Below are 23,604 nucleotides of genomic sequence, written 5' to 3' on the forward strand. Positions count from 1 at the left end.
TGTGTATACTGTATAGTCTACTTATTCTTTTTCTCACTATGCATGCCTTATTTTGAAGAGATTTTTTAAATAATTCACTAAGAAATACACTATTTTAATAATTGATCTAGGAAATACAATATGTATAACAATGCAAGGATATTAGAGCACTTTAACTCCTTTACCCTCCTCTTCTGACCTTTTTGTTGTGTAATGTTACCATTTTTAACCCCTCAAGAAATTGCATAAAATAATGTCAATTTAGATTTAATTATATATTTCTCTGCCCTTCATTCTTCAGTCAAACCCTTGTCGGGACCTGTTTTCCTTCGTTTGATTAGGATTTTATTTAATGAGGGTCAGCTGATAGCAAAGTTGTATTTTTCCGAAAATATCATTTATTTTTCACTTATTATAGAAACATGTATTTACTAAGTATAGAATTCTAGGTTAGCAGTTAGTATCTTTAGCACATTGAAGATACCATTACTGGCTTCTGATTTCCCTTATCGTTTTCTGAGAAGTCAGCTGTCAGTTTAATAGATTTTCTCCTTTGAAGGTAGTGTCCTTTCTGTCTCTAGGTGTTTTAAAATTTTCTATTAGTTGCTCATGTTCTTCAGTATTAGTGTTATGTGTTTATGTATGAATTTATTATTTATGCTACTTTATGGTTCATCAGACTTCTTTTGTGTTTTGTTACTTTTTTTAATCTTGCAAATTCCCAACCATTATCTCTTCAATTACTGCCTATTTCCCATATTTATATTTGGTTTTTTTTTTTTTTTGAGACGGAGTCTCGCTGTGTCTCCCAGGCTGGAGTGCAGTGGCGTGATCTCGGCTCACTGCAAGCTCCGCCTCCCGGGTTCACGCCATTCTCCCGCCTCAGCCTCCCAAGTAGCTGAGACTACAGGCGCCCGCCACCACGCCTGGCTAGTTTTTTGTATTTTTAGTAGAGACGGGGTTTCACCATGTTAGCCAGGATAGTCTCGATCTCCTGACCTCGTGATCCACCCGCCTCGGCCTCCCAAAGTGCTGGGATTACAGGCTTGAGCCACCGCGCCCGGCCCCCATATTTATATTTGTATTCTTCTTATTTCTGCTGCTTTTTTTCTGGGACCATAATTAAAAGTGTTAAAACTTCTTAGTTTTTCTTCCATTTCTCTTAACCTTTCTATCATATTTTACATCTGTCTGTCTTTCTGTGCTGCATTCTGGGAAGTTTTTTCCAAAATACCTCACCCTTTACCAATTTACTCTTTAATTATATCTGATCTGTTATTGAATTAACCTATGAAGTTTTTAATTTTGGTTATCATGTTTTTACCTTCTAAAACTTCTTAGTTCTGCTAGATCAATTTTTATAGATTGCTAATTTCTGCAGAAGCTTTCAAGCTGAACTGGTTTTTGTTTGGGTTTTTTTGGCTTTAAGCATAGTAAGTTTAGTTGTTTTATAATTTGTCTAGAAGTTAAAATATCTAAAATTGAGGATTTGTTATATTGTTTCTGTTCTTTTTTGAGTCATTGTTTCTTTGTGTGTTTTATTATCTTTGCCTATGTACTGCTCATTGTCTTTGAAAAATTAACCAGAAGAATGGTTGAATAATAAAGGCTGAGGTTGCCTACCTCCAGAAAGGATTTACATGTGCTTCTGCCAGATATTTAGAAATATTACCAGTCTGGGACCATGTTAATTTAAATTAACAACTTGAGGATGTGTAGACCACCCTGGTAATGTGAAAATTGAACTGCAAATCCATGTGAAGGATAATTTATTTTCTTCCTTCCTTACCCTGAGAGTGTATCTCCTTAGGGACTCAGTTTAATGAAGGAAAGTTCTCCTGTAAACTCCCCACCATGGGTGCACCCCGGCTTTGATGTCTGTCCTGTTTGACCTGTTAGACCGTCCGGTGGGTCACGCCTGTAATCCCAGAACTTTGGGAGGCCAAGGCAGGTGGATCACCTGAGGTCAGGAGCTCGAGACCAGCCTGGCCAACATGGTGAAACCCTGTCTCTACTAAAAATACAAAAATCAGCTGGGTGTGGTGGCATGCACCTGTAATCCCAGCTACTCAGGAGACTGAGGCAGGAGAATCGCTTGAACCCGAGAGGTAGAGGTCGCAGTGAGCCGAGATCACGCCTTTGCATTCCAGCCGGGGTGACAGAGCAAGACTCTGTCTCAAAACAAAAAGAAAAAAACCAAAGTTCAAATTACCTGGATTAGCAGGTTCCCTTAAGACAAAAGTAGTTCCCATTTTCCCTTCAGTTTTGGCCTGATAATTTGTTCAAGCTTGTCAGTTCTTTGATGCCTTTTGGATATATTTCATAATTCTTTTATCTAGAATTTTTAGTTGTTTTCTTTGGGAGGGTTGGTCTAATAATCTAACTCACAGTTTCTGAAAATGGAAGTTGCACATTACATAATTATTTAAATTTTTTCAGTAATTGCATTTTTTTTATCATTTTTCCTTTATTCTGACTTTTCTCATCCCCAAATAATATATATCCTCCTATGTGTTATTCTAGTACTTTTATGGTTTTATTTCCACTTCAATCTCTAGTTCATCAGAATTCATTGTTGTATATGGTTATTATAATTCATGTTTAGATCTATCACCTGAATCCAGTATCTTGATCATATTTCAGGAACACTGGACATCGAAAGCTATTTTGCAGTTCCAGAAGTTATGCGGTTTGAAGCCATTAGTAGGGGTAGTGGATGAATATGTAGATGGAATCCTTAACATTTTTTTGTGTGACACATCCTCAAACGAAGATATCTATTTCCATCATGTCTTGAGAACAGAGGGCCATGCTATTGTATGCCGAGAAAATATCTCTTCTAAGGTGGAGCAGTCTGGATGTATTTTGTAATATATTTTGTTTAATTTCACCACGTCAAGGTATAAGATAATTTAATAAAGAAGTTTATTTGGTTTATTCTTTAACCAATTAGAGACATCCATGAGATTCCTGGCTTTTTAATGCAAAGCACTCTTAATTTTCAGATGACTACAGAAAAACTGCATTTGACTAATTGTCCTTTGAAATGGGAATACTTTTATTTTAAATAATTAATTTAAAAAGTAGTTATCTGGCCGGGCACAGTGACTCATGCCTGTAATCCCAGCTACTCGGGAGGCTGAGGCAGAGAATCGCTTGAACCCGGGGGGTGGAGGTTGCAGTGAGCCAAGATGATGCCACTGCGCTCCAGCCTGGGCAACAGAGCAAGACTCTGTCTCAAATAATAATAATAATAAAATAAAAAGTAGTTATCTGAAGTTGTCCTAGAGAAGAATAACACTCCTATTTTGCAATTATTGATAGCATCTGTTTCACTGTTATGTTGATAATTTTTGTAACTAGCAAAAACTGTCAATAATGGAGACATTTTTAACTTAAAATTTGGAAGATAGGCTGGGCGTGGTGGCTCACACCTGTAATTCCAGTACTTTGGGAGGCCAAGGTGGGTGGATCAGGAGGTCAGGAGATCGAGACCATCCTGGCTAACACAGTGAAACCCCGTCTCCACTAAAAATACAAAAAATTAGCCAGGCGTGGTGACACGCGCCTGTAGTCCCAGCTACTCAGGAAGCTGAGGCAGGAGAATCACTCAAACCTGGGAGGCAGAGGTTGCAGTGAGCCGAGATCACGCCACCGCACTCCACCCTGGGTGACAGAGTGAGACTCCGTCTCAAAAAGAAAAAGTAATAAATAAAATTCGGAAGATAATATACTTCCATAGTATTTGAAAGTTACTAAGTGCTTTCTCACCCTTTTTCTGTTGGTCATGTAAATTAAACCATCCCTTTTCTTTTTTTAATCTTAGGGTTTCAGTGAGCTCAACCCTTTAGCTTTATACACGAAATCCAGTGGAGGGCCAGAGGACATTGTCTTGACAGAACTGGGTTATCCTTCCCAGCAGCACTATTTTAATGAAGACCGAAAGATAAGTCCACAGTCAAAAGAGAGTGAGTTACATATCCTGGTAAGAGATGTTTGCAAATACTATTATAATTCTTTTTATTACTGTAATCCTCATTTTTTTAGATGAAGAAACCAAGGCTTTACAAATTTGGGGGAGTTTGGAAATTTTGCACAGTGATCTTAACCATTTGTCTCTTTATTTGCTGGCTTAAACATTTGCTTCAGTCATGCTTCCTCCTGAACAATTGCTCTTATATGCTAAATTCCACTGCTGCCTTTGTGCAGTTGTGACTTCACTACACTGACTCTGAATGCTGTTCTTCCCTCTGCAGTACACAGGTTCTTCTGGTATTCTCGTTTCTTACTTTCCCTATAAACTTTCAGCAACTCCTCCCTTCACAGTAATAATAGTATTATAATATTATTATGTATTTTTTCCAGTCACAGTAATAAGAACAACAGCATTATTTATTGAACTTGTACCACATGGCAGGCACTGTTAAAAGCATTCACATGTGTTAACTAATTTAATCTTTACAGCAACTTACCAGGTTTGTACTTTCGTATCTTCATTATACAGACAGCTTGTACATCTCTAATGCACAAACCCAAAACCTGAAATGCTCCAAAATCTCAAAATTTTTGAGTCCTGACATGATATCACAAGTGGAAAGTTCCACACCTAAACCTGTATGACAGGTTGCAGTCAAAATGTAGTCCAAACTGTTTCATGTACAAAATTATTTAAAATATTATGTAAAATTACCTTCAAGCTATGCATATAATGTATATATGAAACATAAATGAATTCCATATTAGACTTGGGTCTTATTCCCAGGATATCTCATGTATATGCAAATGTTTCAAAATCCAAAATTATCCAAAATCTGCAACACTTTTTGTCCCAAGCATTTTAGGTAAGGGATACTCAATGTGTAAAAGGCAAGTGAAGCATATGGTGAGGACTTAATGTTTCTTGAACAAATAAACCATGTTCTCCAAGTCTTATATTCCTCACAACAACAGATACTGGGCTAAGAATACAGGATGTGTTTAATTTGAGGGCCAAAAATGTTTTGTTTTATTGATACAATGTCTTTTTATTTCCTTTGAATAAAATGTAAAAATATTATTTTGTTTAATGTGTTTTATATATCTGACTTTTAAAATTATAGAGATGATTTTTTGAGTAGACATTTACTAATTATTAGAAAAGATAAAGGCCATTTTGACTAGTGGGAGATTACCTATTGTGAAAATTATGTACTGATGTTTCCTACTGCATGTTCAAAAAAATACAAAGTTTTTTAGATTTCTAGCTAATGTTAAAATTAATGAAGCTTATATGCCCATAACACTTTCCAAAGCCTGAATTTTTCTTAGTCATTATTACTGGATTAGGAGAATTCTGTTTCTTCATTCTTAAATAGTAAGTTGAATTCAACCTTTAATATTTTTAGAATATCCTATCACTCTGTTGGTGTCTTCAAATAATCATAGTTTTATTCTGGAGATGAAATAAGAACCATCTTTTCTGCAAAAGAGAAAGGGCTTAAAACTCTACTATTCCACCCTAGTCTGTACTTTGACATATTAAGCCTCCCATATGCTACACACACACCTACATCTCTACACCCAGTTCCTTGTGAATTCCTACTCATCTTTTAAGTGTTATCTTCTTCATTGCATCTTCTCAGATGTCCTCTTCTATCAGTCATATTTTGGTCATATCTTTGTAATGGCTGGACTTAGAAGACTGATTCTAGGTCTTTCCACAATATTTTTTAGTTCCTTTAGTAGAGCCAGAATCTGTTACATTCATCTTTGTATTCACAGAGCTGTCTTGTAGACATTTCATAATAAAGGCTCAATAAATGTTCATTGGCTTGAACTAGTATAGCAGGATGGGAAGACCTAGGATCGTGGATAAAGCTATAAAATAATGTAGCATTTGTGTGAACCGTAGCATAAACTTCCCCCCAAAATGTATAGTCATGTAGATTTTGGAAACAGCGTTGATATTGAAAATAAAGGAATTCTCTTTCATATCTACTAGCAAGATATTAATGATGAAAAGTGTTTAAGTCATCTTAAATCTGAGTCAAAGGAGCCATTAAAGGATTCTGAATTTGATTCTTTGAAAACCTGTAATAAGAGCTTTGAAGAAGATCCAAAGTGGTCCAACCCAGAGCCAAATGATCTGAAGGAAGAAAATGAGGTAGGAGAAGGAAAGATAGTCTTTGAATATGTAATTAATATAATACACTGAATTCATAAGTGAAGAGGATGGGAATAAACTCTCTTTAAACCCCGCTGCTTTTAGTATTACAAATTCTTGGGCCAAGTGTGGTGGTTCACACCTGTAATCCCAGCACTTTGGGAGGCTGAGGCGGGCAGATCACTTGAGGTCAGGAGTTCGAGACCAGCATGGTCAACACGATGAAACCCTGTCTCTACAAAATGTACCAAAAAAAATTAGCCAGCCATGATGGCATGTGCCTGTAATCCCAGCTACTCAGGAGGCTGGGGTTTGAGAATGCTTGAACCCGGGAGGTGGAGGTGGCAGTGAGCTGAGATCATGCCACTGCACTTCAGCCTGGGTGATAGAGAGAGACTCTGTCTCAAAAAAGTAAATAAAATAAATAAATAAATTCGTTCATAGTAACCAATACCAAAGTTGTAGCAACATAACCTTGATCATAAAAAAGGTATCTGGCTTTGATGTGTTAGTTAATATCCTGTGACTTGGGGTGGTCTTCAAGAATTATACAGTGGCTAGAAACTAGTATCAAGAAATTATATTTTGAAAAACTCATTGGGAAAAATATTTACAACTTTTTTGGAGGATGTATTTTTATTTTAATCGAATGTTTATGTATACAAAACTTAGGATCCCCCATGACTCCTTCCCCTGTATTTCCTATTTCCCAGAGCAACCACGTTTATCTCTTTAGCTGTTTTTGGAATTTACTTCTGTTTCTTTCATTAAATAACATCCTCATGTTGTTATTTCCTGATTTTTCAGTTTTAAGTATCTGTGGATTTGCCACTATGAAAGATGAGGGCTTAGTTCTCTTTCATTGCCTTACCACCACCACACACAAACATAACCTTTTTGTCCCTTCCCCCTACCATGTTATTGATATAGTATGTCAAACTTTCCATCAGATCACCATTCAATATTTATATTACTGTGACTATGTAAATGCTCTTCGCGGCTTGGCCAAGTATTATAGTACACTCTTACACCTTTTTCTTCCCTTGTATAACTTTTTTTCATGTTAATATTTCTTTCCTTTTATAATAAATTAACACATAGTAAAATGGACTCTTTTGGTTCTATCAACTTTAATAAATGCGTAGATTTGTGTAACCAACACTGCGATTGGGATGCAGAACAGCTTCATTATCTAAAATAACGCTTGTGCTACCGCTTTGTAATCACAGTCTCCCCACATCCCTAACCCCTAGCAACTGGTCTGGGGTCTGTTTTCTGTCACTCTAGTTTTACCTTTTCAGGACTGTCATGTAAGTAGAATCATATAGTATGTAACCTTTGGAGACTGGCTTCTTTCATTCAGTATAGTTCTGTACCTTTGAGATTCGTCCAAGCCCTTGCATGTATCAATAATATGTTCTTTTTGATTGCTGAATAGTATTTTATAGTATAAATATACCACAGTTTGTATACCCGTTCACCTATTGAAGGACATTTGGGTTGTTTCCAGTTTGGGGTATTTATTCAAGAGCTGCTATAAATATTCATGTACAGGTTTTTGTGTGAACATAAGCTTCATTTATCTAGGGTAAATACCCAGGAGTAAGATTGCTGGGTCATGTGATAAGTGTATGTCAAACTTTTTTCCAGAGTGACTATACCATTTTGCATTTTCACCAGCAATATATGAGTTCCAGTTGCTCCGTTTTCTTGTCAGCACTTGACATTGTCAGTAATTTTGCTTTAGCCATTTCAATAGATGTGTAGTAGTATCACAGCATGATTTTAAAGCATGAGTGATTAATGATGTTGAACATCTTTTCATGTGCTTAGTTGCCATCTATACACAATTCTTGGTGACATTTCTGTTGAAGTCTTTCTCCCATTTTTTGATTGGGTTGTTTTCTTACTCTTGAGTTTTGAGAGTTCTTTATGTATTTGGGATACTAGTTCTTTGTCAAATAATGTGATTTTCAAATATATTCTCCCACTTGTAGCTTGTCTTTTCATTCTCTTAATATTGTCTTTCATACAGAAGTTTTTAATTTTGAAAAAACCTAACGTATCAACTTGTTTTCTGTTATGGACAGTGTTTCCAGTGTCAAGACATCTTGAGTTAATTTTAGTATAAGGCATGAAATTTAGGTCAGGTTTCATTTTGTTACATGTGGATGTCCAATTGATCCAGCATCCTTTGTTGAGAAGGCTATCCTATCTCCATTGAATTGTCTTTGAAGCTTTATCAAAAATCAATTGTCTATATTTCTGTAAGTCTATTTCTAGACTCTATGTTCTTCTCTAGTGACCTATATGTATGTCTCTTCATCACTACCACATTGTCTTGATTACTGTAACCTTATATAGTACCTCTTAAAATCCGGTAGTATTGGCTGGGCGCAGTGGCTCATGCCTATAATCCTAGCACTTTGGGAGGCTGAGGTGGGGGGATTACCTGAGGTCAGGAGTTCAGGACCAACCTGGCCAACATGGTGAAACCCTGTCTCTATTAAAACATACAAAACCTAGCTGGGTGTGGTGGTGGGCACCTATAATCGCAGCTACTTGGGAGGCTGAGACAGGAGAATTACTTGAACCCGGAAGGCAGAGGGAGGTTGCAGTGAGCTGAGATCACACCATTGCACTCCAGCCTGGATGACAAGAGCAAAACTCTGTCTGAAGAAAAAAAAAAATCAGGTAGTATGATTCCTCCTATTGTATACTTTTTCAAAATTGTTTTTAATATTTTGGTTCCTTTTACTGTCCTTATAAATTTTAGAATCAGTTTGTCTATACCTGAGATTTTGATTGGAGTTGTGTTATATATATAGATAATTTTGAGGAAAGTTGATACTTTAGTCCATGAACATGGTATATCTCCCCATGTATTTAGATTTTCTTTTATTTCTTCAACAGTGTTATAATTTTCAGTGTACAGGATCTGTACATGTTCTGTTAATTTTATTCCTAAGTATTTCACTTATTTTGAGAGCTATTATAAATGTTTTCCCCAATTTTTGTATTTTAATTGCTAGTATATAGAAACTGGTATTTTTTTGAACTACCTAACCTCACTAATCAATTCTAGGGGGTGTTTTGTTGATTTCGTTTGTGATTTTCTGTATCAGTAATGTTGTCTGCATTCGTATATGCAAATGGATGTCTGTTTTCATGAGATATTGGTCTGTAGTTTTCTTGTATTGTCTTTGGTTTTTGTACTGGATAAGCCTGGCCTCATAAAATAAATCTGAATATGTTGCCCTCTTTGCTGTTTTCTGGGAAAGATTATGTAGAATTGTATTTCCTTTTTATTTATTTTTGTTGTTTGTGTGGATCTTTATTTTCTTAGTTTTTTAATTAAGTAAAATTGCATATATGGTGTACATGTTTCAATATATGTGTACATTGTAGCATGTATAAGTCAAGCTATTTAGCATATGCATTACCTCACATATTTGTATTTTTTTGTGGTGAAAACACTTAAAATCTACTCTGCTGACAATTTTTAAGTATACATTATGTCACTATGTCACTATTAACTGTATAGTTAATAGTTAACATCACTATTACCAAGATGTATAGCAGATCTCTTGAACTTACTCCTCCTGTCTACTGAAATTTTGTGTCCTTTGACCAACATCTGCCCAATCCCTCCACCTCCTAGCCTCTGGTAACTGCTATGTCAGTCTGCTTTTTTAGATTCCACGTGTAAGTGAGATTGTGTTATTTGTCTTTCTGTGTCTGGCTTCTTTTATGTAACAGTGTCCTCCTGGTTCATCCATTTTGTCACATGTTACAAGATTTCCTTCTTTTTAAAGGCTGAATAGTATTACATTGTGTATATGTAGCACGTTTTCTTTGTTTATTGAGGTACATTTTGTACAGGGTGATAGTGTCCTAATAAAATGAGTTGGAAGTATTTGCTTATCTGTTTTCTGGAAACGATTATATAAAATCGAGTTCTTTTTCAGGGAGAGAAGTTGATTTTTAAAATGTTTGCTATTACCTTATAAAACCATCTGGGCCCGGAGACTTTTTCCCAGAAGAATTTAAATTATAAAATCAATTGCTTTAATAGATACAGGATTATTCAAATCAGCTATTTTATCTTAGTCTTGGTATTTTGTGGTTTTTGAGAAAGTGACTCATTTATCAAATGAGGAATTGGTTCACTTCATCTAAGTTGTCAACTATATCTATAACATTGTTTATAGTATTCCCTTATCCTTTTGTTATCTGCAGGGTCTGCAGTGATAATCTCCTATTACATTCCTGATGTTGGCAATTTGTCTTCTCCCCTTTTTGTTAGTCTTGCTAGAGATTTATCCATTTTATTGAACTTCCCATTCCCAGAGAATAAGCTTTTGGTGTCACTGGTTTTATCTCTTGTCTTTCTGTTTTCAAGTTCATTGATTTCTTTCTTGTTTTATTTTCTTTGGGTTTATTTTTGCTTTCTTTTTCTATTTTTTTTTAAGATGGAAATTTACTTTATTGATTTGAGACCTTTCTTTTCTAATATAAGCATTGATCTATGAGTCTCTACATATCACTTTAGCTACATTTCACAAATTTGAACATATCGTATTTTCGTTTTCTTTCAGTTCAAATATTTTATAATTTATTTTGAGATATTATCTTTGATCCGTGAATTATTTGGAAGTATGTTGTTTAATTTTCAGGTGTTCAGAAATTTTCATGTTAACTTTCTGTTATTTCTTTCCAGTATAATATGGTCTTAGAACATACTTAGTATGATTTCAGTTCTTTAAATTTGTTAAGGTTTGTTTTGTCAAAACAGGATGTGGTCTAGCTTGGTAAATGTCCATGTGTCTTTAAAAAAAAATGTGTATTCTGTTGTTGGGTGGAGTTTCTATAAATGTCAGATCCAGTTGACTGGTTGTATTGTTCAGTTCTTCTGCTCCTTGCTGTCTACCAATTTTGTTGATTACTGAGAACAGTGAAGTTTATAACTATAATCTTGGATTTTGTCTATTTCTCCTTTCATTCTATCAGTTTTTTTGTTGTGCGTTTTGAAGTTCTGTTGTTAGGTGTTATCCATTTAGGATTCTTATGTCTTGATGAATTGACCCTTTTATCATTATGAAATGTCTTTCTTTATTCACAATTACTTTTTTTTGCACTGAAGTCTGCATAATCTGATATCAACATAGCCATTCCAGTTTCCGTGTGTGTGTGTGTGTGTGTGTGTTTGCCTGGTATATTTTTTTCCATCCTTCTAACCTACCTGTGTCATCATATTTGAAGTAAGTTTCTTGAGACAGCATATAGTTTGATTATTTATTTATTTATTTAATTTTTTTTTTTTGAGACGGAGTTTTACTCTTGTTTCCCAGGCTGGAGTGCAATGGCATGATCTCGGCTCACCACAGCCTCTGCCTCTCGGGTTCAAACGATTCTCCTGCCTCAGCCTCCTGAATAGCTGGGATTACAGGCATGCACCCCATGCCCTGCTAATTTTGTATTTTTAGTAGAGATGGGATTTCTCCATGTTGGTCAGGCTGGTCTCGAACTCCCGACCTCAGATGATCTGCCCACCTTGGCCTCCCAAAGTGCTGGGATTACAGGCTTGAGCCACTGCACTTGGCCTAGTTTGATTATTTTTTAATCCACTCTGACAATCTGAATTTTAATTAGTATGGTTTGGACCATTTATGTTTAATGTGATTATATATATGTTTTTATTTTATATCTGCCATTTTATTTTTCTGTTTGTTCCCCTGATTTTCATTCATCTGCCTCCTCTTGCTTTCTCTTTGGTTATTTGAACATTTTTTAGTATTCCATTTTATTTACTATGGTTATTTGTTTATTTATTTATTTATTTATTTATTTATTTGAGATGGAGTCTTGCTCTGTTACCCAGGCTGGAGTGCAGTGGCACAATCTCGGCTCACTGCAAGCTCCACCTCTCAGGTTCATGCCATTCTCCTGCCTCAGCCTCCTGAGTATCTGGGACTACAGGTGCCCATCACCACGCCCAGCTAATTTTTTTGTATTTTCAGTAGAGATGGGGTTTCACCATGTTAGCCAGGATGGTCTCAATCTCCTGACTTCATGATCTGCCCACCTTGGCTTCTCAAAGTACTATGTTTTTATTATATTTATTTGTACAGTGTTTTTAGTGGTTGCTCTAGGAATTACAGTTGTCATTCTTGACTTTTACAGTGTACTTAGTCAGCATTTTACCACTTTGGAATGTCAGTATCTTACTCTACTATTTAGGTCTTTTTACCCCTTCCTTTTTCCTTTATGCCATCCTTGTCTTATATGTTACACCTACATACAATTTATGATGTTATAGTTTTTGCTTTCCATCTTCAAGAATATTCTTCTAAGAATATTCTTTCAAAGTTCAACAGAATAGTCTATTATATATACCCAGATATTTATCATTTCTGTTGATCTCTCTTTTTCTGATATTCCAAGTTTCCTTCTGATATCTCCTTTCTGTCCAAAGAACTTCCTTTAACAATTATTTTAGAGTAGGTATGCTGACCATGAATTCTCTGTTTTCTTTGTTGAGAATATATTTATTACTTCATTCTTGAAGAATATTTTGGCTGTATATAGAAACCTGGGTTCCCATTTCTTCTCTTTTAGCACTTTAACAGTTTCATTCTTCTTATTGCTCTTCATGGTTTCCGATGCAAAATCCACAGTAATTGAAATTGTTCTTCCTTTATAAGTAATGTGTTATTTTTCTTTGGCTACATTTAAGACAGTTCTTTGTCTTTAGTTTCCAGCAACTTGAGTAGAACCTGTCTAGGCATGTATTTCTTTAGGTTTATCCTGTTTGGGTTTTGGTGAACTTCTTGAAGCTGTAGATTTATGTCTTTCGCCAAATTTTGGATGTTTTCAGCCACACTTCTTCAAATTATTTTTCTGCATTATACTCTTTCTGTTTTCCTTATGAGACTCTGATGACACAGATGTTAAATCTTTTGGTATTGTTCCACAGTTCCTGAGGCTCTATTTTGGGTTTTTTGTTTGGTTGTTTTTTTGTTTTTTTCCCCCAATATTTTTTTCTGTTTTGTTTAGATTTGATTTCTATGGATCTGTCTTCAAGTTCATGCATTCTTTCATTTCTGTTCTGCTGTTGAAAAGAGGGCCAGGGATCTCAATATTCATTATAAAAACCTTCATTTATTTCCTTAATAATTTTTATTATGATTGCTCCATCCTCAGTTTTACCCTCCATAATATTTCTGGTCTTCTGGCAGATAGAGGAGATGTAGTTGCCTGAGTCCTTGGAATAGGGGAGAGTATCTGGAGAGCTAAGTCCTACTCACACAGACATTCAGCCAGTGTGCTTTTTTCATTCCCATTTTACACCCTCAATTCCAAAAACCTTTTAGTACAAATTTCTGAGTTTTTAAGGTATATATTGTATAGATTTGGGTTGCTTCTCAATTTTTTCACTGCAAACTCAGGATTCCACTTTCTCAGGACTGCTTAATCAGTTGTCACTTGTCTACTTTCCTGTACCCAGAAAGTAGATGGTGTTTTCTCCTCTTCTGTTCTCTTTGACTCTAAAAATTATATCCTAAATCTCTTTATTATTTTGGTGGCATTTCAGAAGGGAAAGTAATAAATTGTGAATTCAAACTGTCATGTTTACTTGGAGTCAGGAAAAAACTATAAAACCTAAATTTTATATGCTCATATAGGAACTATAAATGATAGTTTTTCTTTGTCTTCTGTTACATTTCAGGATGAGATCCCCACGGGAATGCCATGCCTGGAGTCAGTGACCATAGGTGATGATATTTGGGATGAGAACTGGTTACCTCTACAGGCTAAGATGGGAAAAGGAGGTGATGCTGCCTCCCATCTATTTACTGCAAGTGTTGATGGAAAGAATCAGTATTCATCACGTAAAGAAATGCCACAGAAGGTTAGATCCTAGGAAAAATAGAAAGCAAATCAGGCTGGGCAATGCAGCTCAAGCCTGTAATCCTAGCAGTTGGGGAGGCCAAGGCAGGTGGATCACTTGAGCTCAGGAGTTCATGACCAGCCTGGGCAACATGGTGAGACCCTGTCTCTACTAAAAATAGCCAGGTGTGGTGGTGTGCACCTGTGCTCCCAGCTACTTGGGAGGTTGAGGTGGGAGGATCAGTGCTTGAGCCTGGGAGCTGGAGGTTGCAATGAGCCAAGATCATGTCGCTACATTCCACCAGCTTGGGTGACAGAATAAGACCCTATCTCCAAAAAAATTATTAAAAAAAAAAAAAAAAAGGAAAAGAAAGCAAGTCAGTACTGAGAAAAGGAAATTTAAATTTAATTGTCTAGGTCTCAAGAAATCTATATATTCTGGAATTCAAAAGTATTTATCAGACCATAATTCAAAGAATACATGATTTTAAAAAATAGTAGCATGTAGGGGGACAGAGGTTTCATCATGGGACAATAAACCATAGACCAATTTTTGCATATCTGCCCTTTTAATCATTGTGATTTTTATTTTATCATCGGCCCCTAGTCAAGGCCCTTAGGATCTATAAATAAATTAAAGAAACCATTTTCTCTAATTTTACTTTTGTTGCTTTAGCCTTGTAATATAACCTCTGGATTTCTGGAGTCAGCATATTTGCTAATATTAGGTCTAACTATGTATATATATAATTTATTTCCCACTGGCTATAATAGTATCTGAAATTATGTTGCTCCTTCCTGTTTGTGCTATTTAAATACTAGATGATCATGAAGAAAATCATCTAGCCATGAAAAAGATATTAAAGAAAACACTACAAAAAGAGTTGTATTTATTTTTGAGATCCATGTGTTCAGAGTTCAAGATACTGGGTATGGACCAATAGAGCAAGGAGGAAAGTCACACTGATACAGAAAGTTAATAAATACCTTTTTGTTTAATATGTGTTGCTTTCATGCATTTATCTTGCCCAAGTTATCCTCTTTTTGGATCATGGGCACTTTATCTCAGTTTACGTTGCCATTTTTTCATTATAGGACTGGTGTTTTTCTATCCCCAAAGATACATGGGATGATTCTTGGCAGCCTTCAGGCCTTGTAAATGGAACGAAAGTAATTCATAAACCAGAAGTACTGAGTGCTCAGCAAAAAAATACTGGTACAAACAGGACTCAAAAGGTAAATGTCTAATGCAGGTTATTGGGACAGGTTTGCATAAGGAAGTCCTTTCATTTTTAGAAAGCAAAATTCTCAATTTACATAGTTTGATATTGCCTATCTCTTAACAGGTTGCTGTAGCTATTACTGTTGATAAATTTGACTTTTTGGGCTTTGTACTAGAGTTATGAGTGGATTTGCACCCCAGAATACTTGTGGTTAATGACCTCTCTCAGCAGTTGTAGAATACATATACATAAAATATAGGTTGATTTAAAAATGAAAACATAATTCCTTATTGCTTCAGAAGAGAATCCTGAGCCTAGAAATTTTAAAATGATTAAACCTCTCTTAGAGATAGAGAAAACTGGGATTTTCCTGTAACTTAGTCATAATTTTAAGCTCTGTGTCTGTTGCATAATATAGACTAGTTTCTTCTTTCACATTGCTTTGGCAGAAAGCAGTAATCCTGGCATAGAATATTTGTTTCAGGTTTCCTGAATATATTACGAGCATCCTGAAAACAGCAGGACAATTTGTGTGAATCATGAAATTTGGCTGCCAGACCTCTTTACTTTTTGTGTTACATTGAAAATAAAGAGCTTAAGTCTAGAAGACTTGTTGAAAAGCAAATCTAGGGAGGAAGAACCTTCTAAGTGACACATTTCCTTCAGACTATGGTTACATTGTATGACAATAATAAAGTCATTCTGTATTTCATAGAATGGTCTCTTCCAGAAATGTAGCTTGCTTAATGCATGAATTTAGTTTTAGGATAAAGTAGGCTTTTATATTTTGTTTTTCAGGTTTTTTTAAAAATACAGCTTTATTGAAATATAATTGATATACATTATAATTTGCTAAAGTGCACAATTCAATGTTTTTAGGATACACAGCTGTGCAGCTATCACTACAGTCTATTTTAGCATATTTTCATCACCCTCTCAAAAAAACCCACCCATGACCATTAGCAGTCATACTCCTTCCCCTTCCTCTCACAGCCTTAGGCAGCTACTTACTGATCTGCTTTCTGTCTCTACAGATTTGTCTGTTAAAAGGCACACAGTATGTGCTTTTCTGTGATTGTCTTTCACCTAGCATTAATAATGTCTTCAAAATTCATCCTTGTTGTAGCATGAACCAGTACTTCATTCTCTTCTATGGCTGAATAATATTCCCTTCTGTGATATACCACATCTTGTTTATCCATTCATCAATTGGTGGGAATTTGGGCTGCTTTCACATTTTGGCTATTATGCTGCTAGGAATGTTCAAGTACAAAGTTTTGTGTGAACACGTTTTAGTTTTTCTTAGGTATATAACTAGGAGTGGAGTTTCTGGATCATACGGTATTTCTGCTTTTAACATTTTATGGAACTGGCCTACTGTTTTTCAAAGTGGCTGCAACATTTTATGTTCCCCCCAGCCGTGTATGAGGGTTCCAGTTCTCCATATCTTCACCGACACTTATTGCCTGTTGTTTTGATTATGGCCATGCTAGTGGATATGAAGGGTGTCTCATTATGGTTTTTACTTCCATATCCCTGATGGCTAATGATGTTGGGTGTCTTTTCATGTGCTTATTGGCAATTTATCTTCTCTGACAAGATATTCAGATCCTTTGCCCATTTTAAAAGTAGGTTGTCTTTTGTTATTTGGATATAAGAAAATACCATATTACAAGTCCCTTATCAGATACATTATTTTCAAATTTTCTACTCTTCTGTTTTTCTTTTTCACTTAATGGTGTCCGTTGCAGCAAAAAAGGGGTTTTTTTTTTGTTGTTGTTGTTGTTTTCATTTTTTCTTTTTTAAGTAAAATCCAATAGATTTTTTTATTTGGTTGTTTGAGCTCTTGGTATCCCCTAATAAGCCATTGTCTGACCCAAAGTTACAAAGATTTACACCTGTGTTTTCACCTAAGCATTTTATAATTTTAACTCTTACATTTAGGTTTTGATCCATTTTGAGTTAATTTGTTATGGTGTGAGATAGGGTCCAACTTTATTCTTTTGCATGTGGACATTCAGCTGTATCAGGACTAGTTGTTGAAAGGATGATTCTTTCCCCATGAATTGTCTTGGCATGCTTATTGAAAATCAGCTGACATAAATGATTGGGTTTATTTCTGGACTTTCAATCCTATTCTCTATGTGTCTGTTCCTATACCAGTGTCACATTGTCTTGATTACTCTAGCTGTTTAATAAGTTTTGAAATCAGGAAATCTGAGTCTTCAAACTTTTTCTGTCATATAGTTTTATACTATTACTTTATACCCTATGAAGAGAATTTACAATGTTAAAATCTTTACTGTATCATAATGAACTTCTTAAGGTGTATTTCTTAAGGAAGTTTTCTTGGCCGGGCACGGTGGCTCAAGCCTGTAATTCCAGCACTTTGGGAGGCCGAGACGGGCGGATCACGAGGTCAAGAGATCGAGACCATCCTGGCTAACACAGTGAAACCCCGTCTCTACTAAAAAAAATACAAAAAACTAGCCCGGTGAGGTGGCGGGCGCCTGTAGTCCCAGATACTCGGGAGGCTGAGGCAGGAGAATGGCATAAACCCGGGAGGCGGAGCTTGCAGTGAGCTGAGATCCGGCCACTGCGCTCCAGCCTGGGGTCCGCGACAGAGCGAGACTCCGTCTCAAAAAAAAAAGTTTTCTTTTTCTACCCCTTTTTCTATTCCTATTCTAAAGCAACCTGTACTTACTATGCAGGTTGAATATGCCTTATTCAAAAGGCTTGGGACTGGAAGTATGCTTAGGATATAGTCCTCTCCTGCTGTCTGTATCTTCGACCTCTTTCTACTGGAGTGTTCTCATAAGCATTTAAACATATTAATGTACCTTCCATCTAAACAAAATTTAAGCATTATAAATTTTTTTAAACCCACAGTCCTCTCTAGTTACCACACTTGTTTTTCATCCCCTATGTAGACAAACATGTTTTGCCTTTGAAAATTATAAAAGTACTACATATGCAGGATTTTAAAATTCAAGTAGTTCTGAAAGTTATGGAAATAAGATATCCTTGCCTCTTCTAATCCAACTCCGTCATAAGCAGTTTCTTGTGTATCTTTCCGAGAAACTAAACACATACATGAGAACACAATACACATACCATTCAGCACCTTTCCATATGAGTACTTACAAACCTACCTCATTGCTTTAAACTCCGGCAGAGTATGGATATGCCATGCTGATTTAAATAGTTCTGATGAATATCTTGTTTTTAAGATTTCGTGTGACTGTCAACAATACTACAGTGATTATCCTTCAAGTCACCATCTGTTCCCATGTTGCTAAATTAGGTGGGCATGTTTTAACCTTACAGTACCTGATTGCTTAGCAATATTTGAAAGTAACCTTGCATTCCTCCTTGAAACATAATCTTCCTTTGGCTTTTGTGATGCCGTGATCTTTTTTCCCCACCTCCCAACATACTGTCTAGGCTTGCTCCCTGTGATGTCTGCCAGAGTTCTGCCCTATGCCATTTTCTTACTCCTTGCCATGTTATCATTTATTTTGGTATGTAACTAGATAAACATATTGTAACCCTATGTTTAACATTTTGAGGAACTACCAGGATATTTTCCAGAGCAGCGGTGCCATTTTACATTCCTACCAGCAATTTAAGAGTACTCCAGTTTGTCCATGTCAACACTTGCTGTTCTTGCCAATGATTATAGTCATCTGTCTTTTTTATTATAGCCATTCTAGTGGATGTGAAGTGATTTGGGGCATTTGTTCATGTTATGAAACATGTTTCATAAATCATGAACATGTTTGTTGAGACTAATATGTAGTTCCATTATGGTATATTTCCAAACAACTGTGAGGGAATCAGTCATTTATAACTACAGAAGAATAAATATGGTAGAGCAGTGCTTCTCAAACTATAATGTGCATACAGGTCACCTGGGAATCTTGTTAAAATGCAGATTCTTATCCAGCATATCTGGGGTAGGGATCAAAGCTCTTCATGTCTAGCAGGCTTCCAACTAATGCTGATGTTGCTGAGTGAACACCACTTTTGAGTAGTAAGGCTCTAGATTACTCTTAGAAGGGAAAGACTTATTGTCAACTAATTGCCTAAATTTACTACACATACTTGCTTTCAAATGTCATACAAATTTAGAGTGAAATTCAAAGTGAAAGCTATCAGGATGCATTTAAATATGTGTCAACAGTGCATCTTTCTTAAATCATATTTGTCAAGAAAGAAGATACAGCTTTTTAAAAATGTTTCTATATATTATCTATTACACAGCAAAACATAGGCAGTAGGGCATAATGTAAAAAGCACTGTTCTGTGAAAGCTATAATCTAGGGCCTAGTCTTTACCCCTGACTAGTAAGTTTAAACAAGTTACCTTTTGTGCCCTGAGTTTGCCCACCTGCAAAGACTGATTTGAACTAGTAATCTCCCCAGCCTAAAAAATTTATTTTAATAAATATTGATTTACTTATTATTGTAGTTTATTGAAAGAATTCACTGATTCTCAGCCTCATTTTAAGTGAAGATAAAAGGTAGCTCAAGTACACATGTGAATTGCATAAACTATGCAAAAATTTGAGTCCAGATCTTTGGTTTCCTGAAATAACATATTGTATTGCCCAGTATAGCTATCTGGAGTTTCAGAATTTCTTTTTTGCAACCAAAAAAGGTTATACACACAGGCATTTGTATATTATATAATTACATAAGCCACATTCATGCCAACTGTCTTTGAAAGTGAGCTGCTAAAGATTTTTGCCACAGAAGGAACATTTGCTGATATTAAATGTGTGATGCATATGAGCCAGAAAAACAAGCCTACATCTGTTTGTACATTTATTGTTTCAGTTTGCTCTAGGCAGATCCCAGATGATAAACCACTTAGTTCAGTTTGTTACAGCTTGGTCCGGTGGGGTCCTTTTTACTCATGTTAATGCCAGTTGACATCACCAAAGATGAATGCTATTAAATGACCATAGAGTATACTTACTTCAGCAATGACTATATGGTAGGAAATGGGGTCTGTTTCATAATGGTTAAAATTTGGCACTCCCTTCACTTAAGCTCAAGTTCAGTCTCAGTTTGGAAGTTCATCTTTTTCTCTCAAACCCTGGCCTTTTTGTCCCTTCTGAGGAGCATGCAGCTCTTGCCTCCTTTCATGGCTAGCTGCACACACACAGTTTCCCTGACTGAGGACTGAGTGCCCCTTAGGGACGGGGATCCTGTCTGACGGGGAGGTGGCATGGTAGAGCACAGAGAACATAGACTGGCCTCAGTTCAGATTTACACCCTGCCATTTACTGATGGACGTTGGATAACTTAACCACTCTGTAAAAGCATTATGCTAAGTGAAAGAAGACGTAGTAGCACCTACCTAGGACACCTGTTCTGATGTTCAAATGAAGAAACACATGCAGATAAGCTAGCACTGCGCCCAACACGGGGTGCTCAGTGAACGTCACTTCTCTCGTGCCCTGCCCACCTTTCCCAGCCTGTGTATGGTAGCACTCAGTGCCCTGTTTGCTTATGGGATGTGTTCCATAAATGTTTCTTGAATTGAATTTATGTTCATTAAGATAGAGACGGACTCGCTTTTTCTAGAGAGTATCTAGGTTCTTGAAAGTGGGTAGTTTTATTTATTAATTATAATATGGAAATATTTGTATTTTGCTTATAAGTAAGGAAATAGGGCTTAATTCTTATACTAACATTTTTCATGCTTTTGCCCCATTTTTCCCATTCTGCAGCAACTAGACATAAATGGTTCTTCAGATTCTTCCACACTGCCCAAATTGGAAGAATTCTATACCTCTCTCACCCAGTCAGAGGACCAGAGCCAGTCCGAACCCAACAATAGTCAGACTCAGCCAAAGCAAATTCAGCTTTCCACAGCAGTAGTACCCCGTTCAACTCCTGCAGTGGATGATTCTGCAGAAAAGCCCTCTGGTTCTGGTATGTTTCTGTGTACTTGTGCATGCTCACAGTTGACAAACATGATGGTTTGCCATGTTGCTAAAAAAACCTTCATTTATCCCTTGCAAAATATGTCTTGAAACATTACTGACCCTAGCTTTTGTGTTAAGTCCTTGTTTTATGTTTGGGCTCAATTGTTCCTTTAACTTTGCCACTCTTCTTTTTTTCGGCACATTTTTTTGAGGTGGGGGGTCCCATTTGTATAGAGTAAAATTTTCTGGCTGTAAAGTGTATAGTTCTTTGAGTTTTGATAAATGGATAGTCTTGTCATCACAGCCATAATCATGATAACATTTCCATCAGCCTGAAAAGTTTCCTTGTGCCCCTTTGCAGTCAGTCCCGTTGCCTGCTTACTGGCTTCTGGCATGTCACTTTCCCTTTTCTAGAATTTCATATAAATGGAATAATACATAGTTTTTATGTCTGGCTGGCTTCTTTCACTTACCGTAATATTTTAGAGTTTCATTTATGTTGTGCCAGTATCAGAAAGCTGTTCCTATTTATTTGCTGAATAGTATTCAGTTACATGGATATACCACAATTTACCTGTTTACCAGTTAATGGACACCTATATTGTTTCCAGAATTTGACCATTATGAATAAAGCTGCCATGAACATTTGCACACAGCTCTTTGTCTAGAAGTATGTTTTTATTTCTATTAAATATATACATAAAAGGTCGGGCACGGTGGCTCACACCTGTAATCCCAGCATTTTGGGAGGCTGAGGCAGGTGGATCACGAGGTCAGGAGTTCAAGACCATCCTGGCCAAGATGGTGAAACCCCATCTCTACTAAAAATACAAAAATTAGCTGGACATGATGTCAGGAGCCTGTAATCCCAGCTACTTGGCAGAGGCTGAGGCAGGAGAATTGCTTGAACCTGGGCGGCAGAGGTTGCAGTGAGCCGAGATTGCATGACTACACTCCAGCCTGGGTGACAGAGTGAAACTCCGTCTCAAAAAAAAAAAAAAATTTATATATATATATACACACACATAGGAGTGGATTTGCTAGGTCATACAGTAACTGCATGTTTAACTTTTTAAGAAGCTGCCACACGTTTTCTAAAGTGATTGCACCAATTTGCAATCCCACCAGCAAGGAATAAAAGTTTCAAGTACTCCACATCCTTGTCAACAGATGTTATTGTTGATCTTTTTTTTTTTTTAATTTTCACATATTTGGTTTTTTTATTATACTTTTGAGTTCTAGGGTACATGTGTACAAGGTGCAGGATTGTTACATATGTATACATGTGCCATGTTGGTGTGCTGCACCCGTTAACTCATCATTTACATTAGGTATATCTTCTAATGCTATCCCTCCCCCTTCTCCCCACCCCATGACAGGCCCCGGTGTGTGATGTTCCCTGCCCTGTGTCCAAGTGTTCTCATTGTTCAATTCGCACCTGTGAGTGAAGATGCAGTGTTTGGTTTTCTGTCCTTGCAGTAGTTTGCTGAGAATGATGGTTTCCAGCTTCATCCATGTCCCTACAAAGGATATGAACTCATCCCTTTTTATGGCTGCACAGTATTCCATGGTGCATATATGCCACATTTTCTTAATCCAGTCTATCATTGATGGACATTTGGGTTGGTTCCAAGTCTTTGCTGTTGTGAATAGTGCCGCAATAAACATACATGTGCATGTGTCTTTATAACAGCATGGTTTATAATCCTTTGGGTATATGCCCAGTAATGGGATGGCTGGGTCAAATGGTATTTATAGTTCTAGAGCCTTGAAAAATCGCCACACTGTCTTCCACAATGGTTGAACTAGTTTACAGTCCCACCAACAGTGTAAAAGTGTTCATATTTCTCCACATCCTCTCCAGCACCTGTTGTTTCCTGACTTTTTAATGATCGCCATTCTAACTGGCGTGAGATGGTATCTCATTGTGGTTTTGATTTGCGTTTCTCTGATGACCAGTGATGATGAGCATTTTTTCATGTGTCTGTTGGCTGCATAAATGTCTTAGTCATGAAGTCCTTGCCTATGCCAATGGCCTGAATGGTATTGCCTAGGTTTTCTTCTAGGGTTTTTATGGTTTTAGGTCTAACATTTAAGTCGTTAATCCATCTTGAATTAATTTTTGTATAAGGTATAAGGAAGGGATCCAGTTTCAGCTTTCTACATATGGCAAGTCAGTTTTCCCAGCACCATTTATTAATTAGGGAAACCTTTCCCCATTTCTTGTTTTTGTCAGGTTTGTCAAAGACCCAATGGTTGTGGATGTGTGGTATTATTTCTGAGGGCTCTATTCTGTTGTTCCATTGCTCTATACCTCTGTTTTGGTACCAGTACTAGGCTGTTTTGGTTACTGTAGCCTTGTAGTATAAATAGTATAGTCAGGTAGCATGATACCTCCAGCTTTGTTCTTTTTGCTTAGAATTGTCTTGGCACTG

The 23,604-nt window shown here is 36.5% G+C and overlaps 1 protein-coding gene across 10 annotated transcripts in view; it reads left to right on the top strand.

Annotated features, from left to right (window-relative positions):
- The window catches only part of LOC105484511 (tudor domain containing 5), a 94,060-nt gene that overhangs the window by 54,085 nt on the left and 16,371 nt on the right, over positions 1-23,604 (top strand). For 6 of the 10 annotated variants that reach the window (XM_011746203.3, XM_011746199.3, XM_071076303.1 and 3 more), the window contains 6 exons: positions 2,623-2,823; positions 3,806-3,964; positions 5,960-6,121; positions 13,851-14,033; positions 15,107-15,247; positions 20,972-21,176. In XM_011746203.3, the coding sequence (XP_011744505.2) occupies positions 2,623-2,823; positions 3,806-3,964; positions 5,960-6,121; positions 13,851-14,033; positions 15,107-15,247; positions 20,972-21,176 (1,051 nt within the window). The remainder of the gene's footprint in view (positions 1-2,622; positions 2,824-3,805; positions 3,965-5,959; positions 6,122-13,850; positions 14,034-15,106; positions 15,248-20,971; positions 21,177-23,604) is intronic. The other 4 variants (XM_011746202.3, XM_011746208.3, XM_011746209.2 and 1 more) reach the window with 2 other exon arrangements.

This window comes from Macaca nemestrina, chromosome 1 (genome assembly GCF_043159975.1).
Source record: "Macaca nemestrina isolate mMacNem1 chromosome 1, mMacNem.hap1, whole genome shotgun sequence".
Taxonomy (NCBI): Eukaryota; Metazoa; Chordata; class Mammalia; order Primates; family Cercopithecidae; genus Macaca; species Macaca nemestrina.